This window comes from Phasianus colchicus, chromosome 9 (genome assembly GCF_987193195.1).
Source record: "Phasianus colchicus chromosome 9, bPhaCol1.hap1.1, whole genome shotgun sequence".
NCBI lineage: Eukaryota > Metazoa > Chordata > Aves > Galliformes > Phasianidae > Phasianus > Phasianus colchicus.
Genome location: NC_143444.1, coordinates 7,019,129 through 7,031,595, shown reverse-complemented (window position 1 = coordinate 7,031,595; position 12,467 = coordinate 7,019,129). Strand labels below are relative to the sequence as shown.

General features: G+C 44.0%; 1 protein-coding gene across 14 annotated transcripts in view; it reads right to left on the bottom strand.

Moving 5' to 3' along the window:
- RASAL2 (RAS protein activator like 2) overlaps positions 1-12,467 on the bottom strand; it is a 149,504-nt gene that overhangs the window by 28,619 nt on the left and 108,418 nt on the right. For all 14 annotated transcript variants that reach the window (XM_090145985.1, XM_031595566.2, XM_031595567.2 and 11 more), the window contains one exon: positions 2,021-2,130. In XM_090145985.1, coding sequence (XP_090002111.1) covers positions 2,021-2,130 — 110 coding nt within the window. The remainder of the gene's footprint in view (positions 1-2,020; positions 2,131-12,467) is intronic.

The following is a 12,467-nucleotide window of genomic DNA, read 5'->3' as shown; positions in this document are numbered from 1 at the left end:
ACTTCATCTCAGTTTGTTCTCTATGTAGCTTGGCAACTCTCAGATGACCCCCCTTGCCTTCCCTTCACTTCAGCCCATGTACCTCTGAAAGGAGGAGGACTGCATGGACTCATTATCAAAAGTGCTTACTTCCATTAGTAGCAAGTATGGTATCAAGGCACAGAACATCCAGAACACAGATGGACTTCTATCTCCAGCGCTGAGATGCTGCTCAATGTGGGAGGCCAGAGCAGAACCATGGCAGGATGCAAAGTGCAACCCCTAGCTTGTCCCTGTCCTACACCCTGAGGTTTTCCAAGGCTCTGTCACCCAAAATTGTGCATGGACTCTGCCACTGGAACTCCTCAGTTCTCTTGGCTCCTCCTTGTTAAACCCATGCCTAGGAGACTTGAGAGGATTGACACGACCAGCTATGCCCAATGCCATCACCATGCAGGGCATGATCTCCAGAGGTCCCAGATTCTGTGATGTTATTCTATTGAAACAGCCAGAGAAAATCCATGTGTTGGTGAGGTCTAGATGACACAACTCATGTCCACAGCAGCAAGGAGGAATGAGTGAACTGGTTTGAAAGAGAAGGTGGCTTTGTTGTGTTTATTTCTTCAAGTTGTAGGTATTAATTATAACTAAATTTATTGGCTTACCCAAAGTGATAGCGCTTCCCTTACAGTACAACAGAAAGCATCATCAGACCATGTTTAGTGTGAGAACCAAGCAGGGGAAAGACAAATATGTTATTTATGGCAAAAACATTTGTGCATTACAAAACATCAAGCCAACAACAGTAAAAATAACAGGTACTTTAGCACAGGGTGGCATTATTTCACGTGCTTTTGCTCACTAAGTTGCTTTTTATAGCAAAGCTGCAACTCCCTGAAAATAGGCAGTTATACAACAAACCAAAAAAACACCCACCACAAACTGGACTTCAAACAGAAGAGGTGGACGTTGCCATGACTGAGGAGCAACAACAGCCTGTTCTGTAACTCATGGAGTTAACAAGACCCCTAACACCCAATGCCTTGCTATCTCCATGATTTTACGGTGCTGCTTTTCAGCTGGGGAAGATAGGGCCATTGATTGAAGCAGCACAGCATGACAGATGCAACTAATGAATTCAGCTCAGCTACAGAAGAAGGGAAAATGCACTAAACGGTGTAAAATTGGAGAAGCCTGTCACAGCCCTAAGTACAGGGCAACTTATTTTGCACTCATTCTAGCTCTCCTGCTGGGCTGCTGTGGAATATAACACACAGCAACGTTTAATGAAGACAATCAAGACACTTTATAAGTAGTTAGGAAAAAAAAAACGTGTAAGATGAGCATTTGCTTGCTTCACATACAATCCACTCAAGCCTGAACCAGCAGACAGAAGCAAAACAAGCAGAATGTACCGAGATGGACAGGAGTTACCAAGTTTTCCAGTTTTCTGCATAACAGACCATCTGTTCCTTGCAGGACTCCGCACTGCAGCAGCTATAGCATCTCCTGACATTAGCAAGGACTTTTAATGTACCTGAACTGCACCGCACACCCCTGGGCTCTGCCTGTGTTAGCTGAGCTGATCTGCTTGCACCAGCACAATCCTCACATTGGTCACTGCACCGACCTGCAGATCAGCACTGCACGCATCGAGGCAAGGTTCTGTAAGAGCCAATCAATCCAATGGTACTGTATCATGAAATTCCAAGTGTGCACTTTATTTGGGACAGATACTGATGAAGTATTTGAGTCTACATGCTTAAAGTGAGCTTTTTTTTTTGTCAGCTGTTAACTGCAGTAAAAGATTTCAGCCCTGTGCCCAAGGTGCATCACAGAATCATAGATACAATGTATAGTAAATTAGAAAAACAACCTCTAAATACCATTCAGCTCCAAAACCATCCATCTGCCAGCTTAACAAAAAAGCCACAACCCTTCCTCTCTCTCCCTTTTCAAGTTGAAATGCATGCTGCACGTAGATTTCACAAAGTGCCTCTGGATAAGGCAAGGTTGCTTTGGGAGATGCACTGACCCTTACCTGTCATCAGCATTGCGGAGGGATGGGAGGCGGAAACTTGTGTTCCTGTCCAGCTTTGACTGACTCTTTGTCCTCTTGATGGACCCTTTCAGACGTTTACTGAAGAAGCCCTGAAATGAGAAGTCATACAAGTGAGATGCCAGGAATAAATCAATCAGTGCACCATCACCGAGTCCGAACTCGGCAGTGATTCCTGCTGATTGTGGGGAACGTGCTGTATTGGGATTCCTCTGGGCAGGAGGAAAGGCAGGACTACGTTGTTAATGACAGTTCCAGTTATGTGACAGCTTCAAATTGCAATAATTAGCACTTCTCATGCTGCAGGTGCGTTTCAATGAATTACAACTACTATAGAAAAGATCAAAAGGCTCCTGTATCTCTCTGAATTACTTTATGCAACATGCAAAGACATATCCTATCAAAATATTTCCAGGGGCTGCAAGCATGCATGCATATACATTCTTTGGCACGATCAAAGCAAATATAAAGGTCCATAGGATTAAGCAGCATTTTTCTGGCTGAATCCATCCCGCTCCTTCACAGAACAGCTGCACAGAGTGCTGCTGTCAGGAGATATACCAAATGCATGCAAGTGAAACCATGTTTGTTAAGAACCTTACAAGGCCAGTTGATAGAATTTGCTCAAAATGAATTTTCTTTGGGCGGATTGACCTAGCAGAACTCCTGCCTTGTAAAGGTCTGGTGACAGCAACAGCCAGCTGGGGCTAGCCCTTCATCCCATCTCGGTGTTTCTCTGAGCTAGAAATCGAGCACAGCCACTTTTGAGCACAATTTGTAAGGCAAACCCTTCAGCTGCATTTGGGGTGGGTGACAGATGTTGCCCACAGCTGCCTGCTGTAATACAGAGCTCAGCAAACTGGAGACAGACAAGGTCTTCTGTTCCTCCCTACGCAGAAAACACCGACAAAGCAAGAGTGTTTTATTGGCTGCAGGTGACTCGACCAGATGGAAGCATCCAACTTGTACATTTTACAGACTGGTACAAATTAGGCCAATATAACACAAGAAAACATTGTCTGCAATCTTTTAGTCTGAAAAATCTTGTATCTTTTTCACCTCTTCAGGAAGAAAATGAGGTTTATTGATGGCGTCCAAAGGAGAGGGCTACCACCCTGTTCTCATCAGAGCTGCTGGAGAACGAAGTTGTTCCAAATGGCAAAGCCAGCATTTGTCCAGGTTCATCTACAAGCAGCTCCAAATCAATTTTCCAATTGTTTTTGCCATTATCTCCCCAAGCTTTCAGTACTTCTTTCAAAAAAAAAAAAAACAAAAAAACCTATCCTTTTCCTTTTAAACATGCACATCCTTCCTCAACCCCCACTGCCTTTCCTCATTCTGTTACGTGTGGTCCTTTGGGGGTTGGACTCAATGATCTCTGGAGGTCCCTTCAAACTCCTACAATTCTGTGATTCTTCTACAGTTTTCCCTTCTTCCACCCCCTATAACCTAATCCTTCCCAAAACCATATACTTGTGCCCTCCATAGAGGCTGGCGTACGACTTGCACGAGTTCTCCATCTCCTTGCACTCCTTAACACTGCTTCATTGGATTTGGAGGGTGGTATATTACTAAAATCTTATTCATACCTAAAGCTGGCTGGATACCAAGCACACACAGACTGTCCTCTCCTAAATATTGTGTAGGGAACAACCTGCTCACTCACACCACAGCCCACGGGCAGCTCAGAGAAATATGGATGCCACGTGGCCTATGGGATGATGCCACATGGGACAAGGGAAGGAGGAGTGTGTTTTTTGCATCCAGACATAGTGCTACATCTAAGGCTGCCCTTCAGTTGCTGAGGCTTGCCAGCCAGGAGGCTCCTGAGGGATGAAAGCTGCTATTTCTACTGAAACAGAAAATAAAGTGTAAAAGAAAAGATACCAAGATACCCCTACAAGAAAAAAACCAAACCAAAACAAAACAAAATAACAACCCAAACAACCCAAAAAAACCCTAAAAAAAAAAATCCCACAACAAAAACCAACCTAGCGTGCTGGGAGAGAAGGCACTGTCAGAAAGGAGAAAGTGTTATTAGCTGAGTATGCTACTCAAACCCTACCCATGTTCCTGCACTTTTCTTGGTCCTGGAATTGAAAAGTGCCTTTGAAAAAACCCTGTAATCAATAGATGCTCTTGTGCTTCTCTTGGGGCCGTTGCTGGAATTCAAGTAGAAGATGTAAAGCACTTTCAAAGGCACTTTCATATATTCTGACCTCTCAGCACAAAAGGTAACAAATCCAGCTAGAGGGATTCAGATCTGGTGGACTCTGGCTTCATTCCAGTACCTCTTAGGCTACTCGGATTGCAAACACGAAATAAAATGGTTTTCTCCCCTTAAGGACAAATAAGACAAAGCTGACCCCATTCAGCAGGGGTGAAAAAGTATTGGTATTGAATCACTCCAAATCCCACTCGGAGAGGGACCGTGAAGATTCATTTCTGTGTGCACGCACAACTTTAAATTGGCATTGCTTTTACATTAGTGAAACATGTTCTGGGTTTAATTGAACATCATCTATTCCTTAAGAGATTATTCCTTATCTCTGGTTGAATAAGGCCATCCAGAGCACAAAGAAAAAAAAAGGGTAAGAACATACTTAATAATAAAAACTCATCAAACAAAGAGCATGCCTACTGGAGAGAGCCTCAACATTTGGAATACCTGTCCTCTGTACCTTGCTGGCAGTGCTTACAGATGGACAACCTGGGAGCAGCACAAATAATTCACATGCCAGATCTGAGCAGAGCTTTTCGGCTTCCATTTGCCAAAGGAAATCCTTTTAAACGCTGACTACAGCTATGAAAGGTATGCAGAGATGAAAAACAAATCTGTAACACAGTCTAGCTTAAGAAAAAGTTTATTTTTCTTTTCTTTCTGCCAACATTAATACAGTTCATACTGTTAAAAAACAACGCAGTAACACCTTACTTCCTATCCTACTGATTAGATATTTGTCTTAAATGCTTATTTCAATACCAAATACTGCTGCTTGGTTCTTATACCTCAACGCAATGATGCTGAAGAAAGAGAGATGATGGTTGCCATCTAAAAGGACAAAGCTCAATACAAATCCCTCCCAGAGCCATGGGTTCGGGGGAGGAGGGATGGAAAAGGGACACGGAAGAAAAGCACTGGTTCTCCACTTCAGAGAGAGCAGACCACGCCTAATAAATAATGGATCTCTTTGTCGTTACAGAAGCCAAAGGTTAATTCACCCAGGAACCAACAGAAAATAAAGATAACTATAATAGGAATTATCGATCGACAAAACGCAACGTTATAAGCAGAACTTTCAAAAGCACAGAAGCCAGAGCGAAAGGGGCGATGCTAAGGAATGCCCTGCAGACCGCGCTGTGAGCACCGCTGCCCACGCTCTGCATTCCTGGAGGCAAACACGTTGTCTTCTGGAAGCTGGCGATGCGTCTTGAACATTTCTGATTCTCGATGAGGAGCACTGATGCATTATTAATAACAGCAGGTGGGCAACTTCATTTCCAGAGCAGTGAGACTTGTCTTCTCGAAGGGAAAAGATTGGATGAGTTACAAAGACAACATTCTGATGGCTCTGGATGGTGGCAGAACTGCCTCCCAACTGCTGCTCGTTGTGAAGCGTCTCGTTTCTTAAAGTTGCTCCCAAGCAGGAGCCAAGTGAAAATTCTCTCAGGTGCCACGGATGCTGCAAGGCTCTGACAGGTGGGGGAAGAGTGCCAGATCATCAAATGGGCACACACAACTAGCAGGGTGCTGCAAGGATTAGGAGCAAACGTGATGCTGATGATGCTTACTTCCTACCTCCTGCAGAACAAAGAAACGTATAACTAGCAAAGAGGTACAGGCTCGCTTATGAACCCATTTATCAGCACCTCTGAAAAAGCTCTGGGCCACTCCTGTAGTGGGAAAGCAGATGGAACCCACTGCATGTCCACTGCGTGGTAATATAAAGGGCAAGGTGGTGGCTTGGGGCACTCCGAAATCCATCCATCAGCTGAAAGCATGCCATGAAGAGGTGCTTCCTGCACAGGCAGAGGACAGTGAAAATTGTGCTGGGATGTACGAAGGATAAACAAAGCACAATAAGAATCAAGTGGTATTACGTAAATCTGCCACTGCTTTCACACTAATGCACCGCTCTTCTCTGATCTTCTCATCTCCGCAGCAAAACCGGAACAAAACCGAACTCCAGAAGTGAAAACTGATTGCAGGCACACAAGAGGAGGATTTAGCAAAGATGTATTTTACAGACCGATTATTCATTTTCGAAATAAAAGCAAGGAGGGATTAGAGATGTATAAAACAAATAGAATGGAAATTAAGTAAGCCCCTTGTGCAGCCCGTTACGTAACAAAACCGAGGGGCATCTCCATAGGAGAGGCAGCAAATATTGGTGCCTGTCAGGAGACCTTTCCTAACGCTATCCATAAATCAGCTGGCAGAATTCTCTTCCACAAGATATTATACAGACAAATTTTTTCAGCAAGATTAAAAAAGGATTACGTGTTTATATAAGGAAGAACAACATATGTAGCTGCATTAGTCAGGTTTAAAAATAACGGGAGTGAGCAATTATCATGCTCCAGGACACAAGCTGATCAACAGCAAGGATCAGGAAGATATTTTTCCCCTGATGGGACAGCACTGCAGATTTGGCCAGATAACAGTTCCAGCTCTCCAATGAAAAACTGCCTCCTGCCACAGGAGGGATGCAGAACAGGATGAGACAGTCGTGAGAAAAGCAAAGAAATGGAAACAGCACATCAACAGGGATACCTCAATGATGTATCTTTTAATAATGTGCATCGGAAGATTCCACGCGGTCTGCATGATATGCAGTCAAAAGTAAGGAAGGAATCACAATTCCAAGCACTAGGGATCGCGCTGAAAAATTCATGAAGAAACAAGAGCTGCCACATAGCTGGGCAGAGCTACGGCAGGCATCCCACATGGCGCAGCCTGCAGACACACAACACCAGCACGGGAGAAGATCACCCCTGAAAGCCAATATCCAAAGAAGGAGGGAATATCCAGCCTGACCCAGCAGGAAGCAAGGGGCTGCATTTTGTGGTCCTTATGCAGGAAGGAGGCAATAATTCCTGTGAGCTGGGTTCTTCCCGCTTGGCATCCTGCCTGTAAGCAGCCCAGCAATCCAGAAAATCTTCAGATAACACAGCAGCAATTAGGAAAATTAATGGAAGTGAGGTTGGTCAAAGCTAGTAACACAAACCTGAGAGCTGGCTGCAGGAATATCTACAAAGAGTAATTATGACAAACGATAAGGTATCAAGGTGGAAGGAACACTCCATGGGATGTGGGGGGGATAGCAGCACATTGCTTCTGTTTAACATCTTTGTTAATGATCTGGAAGAAAAGTTAAACAGCGCATTAATTATGCTGAGTTGCATTAAATTAGGAGGTGAAGCAAGGGCCAGCAAGGACACAGAAATAACACAAAGGGTTGTGAGCAATTAGAAGCTGATAAGGCACATCCCTGTGAACTTCAGCGTGAGTCAATTGGAGGGAATTTAAAATGGAAAAACAGCAAGAAAGGTGATAAAAGGGCCAGAAAGACTGATTTGTAGAGAATGCATTCATTAAAGTGTGTGTAACTTGGCTAAGCCATGATTTAGAGGTGAAGAACAGAATGAATGAGTTGGTACACATTCAAGCAGAGTTAAACCAAGGACAGACTGGGATGTAACCAGGTGTGAAAGGTACCACTTTCATAGTGCCCCTACACTAATCACAGGGGAATTGGATGAAGTCAAGTTTACATCCAATGTTCCTGCAGCTGAGGTCCACCAGACAATGTCCCAGATCGGATCTGCCACTCAGATCCTGAACAATTTGATGTTACAGACAAATCCACTTGGGCAGAAAGCTGTTGTGAAGGTTGTAGAGCATCTGAAGGGCCTTTATCCCAGAATAAAGGCACGGATGAGAACCTGGCAAGAAAGCCAAACTTCCATTTTCTCCCCTGAAGACACAGACCTGTGGAATAATGGCCAGCAAACCTAAAGCAACACATCAGGCAGAAGATTAAAGCAGCTTTAAACAAACATGTTATTGTGAGGAAAGACAGAGCGAGCGGAGGAAGGAGAAATGTTAATCTTACAACAGGGAGGACAGTTCTGAGCAGCTTTTTCATGAAGGATGCTGCGATGCCTCACATTAATGTAAATCAACAGCCCCATCTCTGCATTGGAGCTGTCGCAGAATTAAAAATATGCACTTGTAGGCCATCAAGTCACATGGCCAGGGAAGATGGCTTGTCTTAACCTGGCAGCATGACGGCAGCGGAGCAGCGCCTGGGAGAAGCAACAATCTTGCTGACTGCATAAAAGATGAGGCTGGGCAGCCGCGAGATCTCATCAGGCTTTGACCTTCACTTAGGCTGGCTGCATTGTCTTCTGTTCCATTTAGCAGTACTCTTAAAGAGCAAAGAGGCTGTATTCCTATAGATCCAATTATATTCTCGACTGAAAGCAAAACAAGGAAGGCAAGCAGTAAGGATCAATCTTCCCATCATACTCATGTAGGATTTCTATAAGAATCATTTTATTTACTTCAAAGATTGTGGGTTTTTGTCTCTTTGTTTTTTTTTTATTTTACTAATAACCATAAATGATATATTGTTTGTAGAAACAATTCCCTAACAACCCTATCCAAAAGAGCCAAACTGGAGAGCGTGCCGTGAGCCTGAAGGGCGGCTCACTGACAGCCCTCCACCCTGCCATGCCAGGAGGCCTGAAACCATCCCCAGCTCCAGCACAATGGCAGAGCAAATTGTGAGAACACAGCCCGGCAGTGCAGCAGTAGGGAACGGGATGCACTGAGACTGAGACACTGCCAGGACATAGCGTGCGTGGGAAGGGAAAGCTGGTTTCTCGCCCACCTATGCGTCATGGTGCCTACTTTGAGCCAGTTCCGTCTGTCTTCCTATTTGCTCAATCTAGTAAGATCCATTATTAAAAAGATGAGTTTTCCTATATATGAATCTCTATAAACAGCACACAGCTGTCTGAATGTGAGAGAGCACGCGTACACACTTCTCCTCTCCGTTCTCCTGCCTTTCGTGGCACAGACATGGTGGAAACTGTCTCGTGGCACTTGGCACAGGTGAACCCAGATAGGGACTGATGTCACTGCAGGGGATGATGTTTGGGGAAGCAGGGAAGGAAGAGAAAGGACAAGCTCCCATCTCTGCATGTGTTGCATACTATCAGCTGGGCGCGCTGTGCATCCCTAGGTGGAACGGAACCAGAAAAAGCACATTCTTATGTTGATCCATGAGTGGTTGGTCCTGAAGTGAGGGTACCAAGTGTAAATCTCTCTCTTTTCCTCCAGTGCGTGTGGAAGACGTTGGAAGGCAAATTTCCTGAGCTTTACACGTCAGCTCCTTGAAATAAATCCATCCTTGACCACTGCCACTGAAGACATTAAAAAAAAAAAAATGTCTCGTCAAGGAAACGTTTGCTTAAAGGCCATTACGCTGTTATGAATCCAAATTCCAGATGCCAAACAAATGCCAATTAGCAGTATTAAAAAAACAGATGCCTCGCTCTGAGGGAGTATCACAGCCTGGTGTTTGAAGGGAAAAAATGGCACAGAGCATGCTGGAAGCCACTGCCCGACTGAGAAGATGGTTTTTAAATAGCTTTACTGATATGCAAACTTAAAAAGCTGTAAAAGCAACTTATTATGGAAGTCTCAGCATAATTCTTCATCAGTATGGATGAAGGTTAAGCTGTCCCCTGCCTTAAGCTGCTTTCCGTGAGGAAGTTGAAGCAGGGAGAAGAAGAGGTATGGCACAGAGTCAGGTCCACAGAATCGAAACAGCACTACCTTGCAGTTGCTTGCAGCCCTCCAACCCATGGAGCAGGTGTCAGCAATCGGAGAAACAAAACTGCAGCTTCTGGTGTTATTCATTTCCTTTCTGCATACGACTAACCACTGCCAAACGCAGACGACACCTCGCACAAACCCCTTTAAAGCCATTACAGGTCCCACTTCCATCCTTCAGTTAAAGCTCTTCCCAGACCACTGGTCTGAGACTTCCACAAGGCGTTCAAATGCCCTCCCTGCTTCTGAGAGCTGGGGAGTTTAGGAGGCAGCAACCAAAGAAACGCGAGCCCTCTTCTCCTGTCCTGTCATCCACTCAATAGATCTGCAATAACCACTCCACAGGGTTAATGGGTAGATTATTTCTGCAGTTTTGATTTGAGCTCATCTGTATTCTTAAGCAACCTGACTTCTAATTGCAGCTTGCTCTTTTAAGCAGATCCGGAGTTGGCGTGTTTTAAAAGTGGGTGATCTCAGCCCCCACCTGCACCACAACCTGCCAAGGAGTAACAACACGTAAATGGACGATTCAGAACAAAACCTACCAAGTCAGAAGCTCCATCCCTGTGAGAAAGACAGGAGGGTGCATTATGCTTCTGGGTATACAGGTGGCCAGACAGACAGAGCAGCTACACGTGGCACAAATAGCTTCTAGATGTCTCCTGGTTTATGCCCAAGAAATGCAGCCATGTGCCACTACCTCACCCCTTAGCCAAAGTCCTAGATAGCACAATAAACAGATGGGGAAATGAGGAACAATCCACAAAGTTCTTATTTTGAAAGGAAGTGGGAACTAAGAAACATTACTTAAAGATAGGATGAATTTAAAAAAGCAAGCAAAAAATGGGAAAACAACAACAACAACAATATGGATAGTAACCAAACACCCTGGTTATGCAGCTTGCAGTTAGGTGAAGAGTCCAACCATAGCACATGGGTACACCTACAGGCCAAAGCAATGACTTATACATGAAGACAAAGAAGACAGAGAATTTCTTATAAACAAGGAAGGGAACAGCCAGGCCTTCCCTCCAAGTTCAGAAGTCCTCCTGGAGCTGTGTGGACTTTGGGTTCAGATTAAAATTCTCAGAACCTGACATAACAGACTATTCTTGTGATAACTTCACATGGAACCACACCGAGGCCCTTTCTGCCTCGAGAAGCACTACCCAGAAAAGAGATCACTGAAGTGATGGATGGTTCTTAGCATCTCACAACAGCTGAAGTGGGAAGGCACCTCTGCAGACTGCTAGTCCAAGCCCCCATCTCAGAGCTCAACTCAAGCAAGAGCACCGTGTGCTCGGGTAGGTTCTGAATACATCTTTGAGGAAGGAGACTTCAGAACCTCACTAGACAACCTGTTACAGTGCCTGATCACCCTCACAGTAAAAAAAAGATTTTTCTTACATTTAAGTGGAATTCCTTGTATTTCATATTGTACTCATCACCCTTCCTCTGAAGAGCCTGAGTCCATTTCCTTTACTCCCTGCCATCGGGTACCTGTACACATTGTGAAGATTCCCTCCTGATCTTCTCTCCTCCAGGCTAAGCAATATGTTCTGTTTCATCTGTTAATTCAGTTATTTTTCTCGCTAGATTAAAATGTGATGCTTAGTCTTTCAATAGATATTGGAAATTCCAATTACAATCCAACAAGAAAGCCTCTACAAAAGAAATATCCTTCAAATAAGAAACCAAACATTGGAGCAGGCTGCCCAGCAAAGCATCCAATCTACATCCTTAGGGGCTTTTCAAACCTGCCTGGAAACACCCTCAGCAACCTGATGTGAGTTAGTCTAGCTGTGGGGAGGGGGTTGGATCAGAGGGTTCCAGAAGTCCTTTCCAATCAGTATTATTCAATGGCTCTACAAAGGAACCAACAGAGACATCAGAACATTCACCACCCATTGACAGAAGTCAGGAAGAGCTGTGAAACAGCCCTTTGCTCTATTGCCTTTCTTAATTCCAATAAATCTGACATATAGTCTATACACTCTGATCAGACTTAACCCCTTTATAGTTTAAATAGCCCTCAACAAATTCATACCTGATGTTTTTTAATTCCCATTTTCATTTTTAAAGGTGATACAACGTACAAGTCAATCTAAACTCAACATTTATATCTAAGGCAGGCTAAGAAATGTGCTTAAATGTGGATGAATGTTATTTAAAACAAGACTCGAATTTACACAGAGACACAGAAATGGTACCCATGTCTATAGAGAATATAAGAAAAAATAAAGTTCTCTAGGTAACTTATTTCCACAGGTTTTAAAAGAGACAGATTTCTTGCAAAAAAAGTAGATAATATTCAAGTTAGATGTTTAAATCATGAGAACCTATTGTTAAAGGCTTACTGAGCCTCTCATTTTAACTTGCGGCGTTTGCCCTCGGTCTGATAATAAAAAAGCTTTTGTGTTGCTGGCTAAACTGACCACAGGCTGACACTGGCAAGAACATCCACACCAGCTGAAAATGTTTCATGCAGACTCTCAGCCAACTGAACTCGTAACAAAAGCTGAAGAGATAAAGAGCAATTAAGACACCTGCAGAGATTTCACCTGCTCCCAAGTCAACTATAAAGCT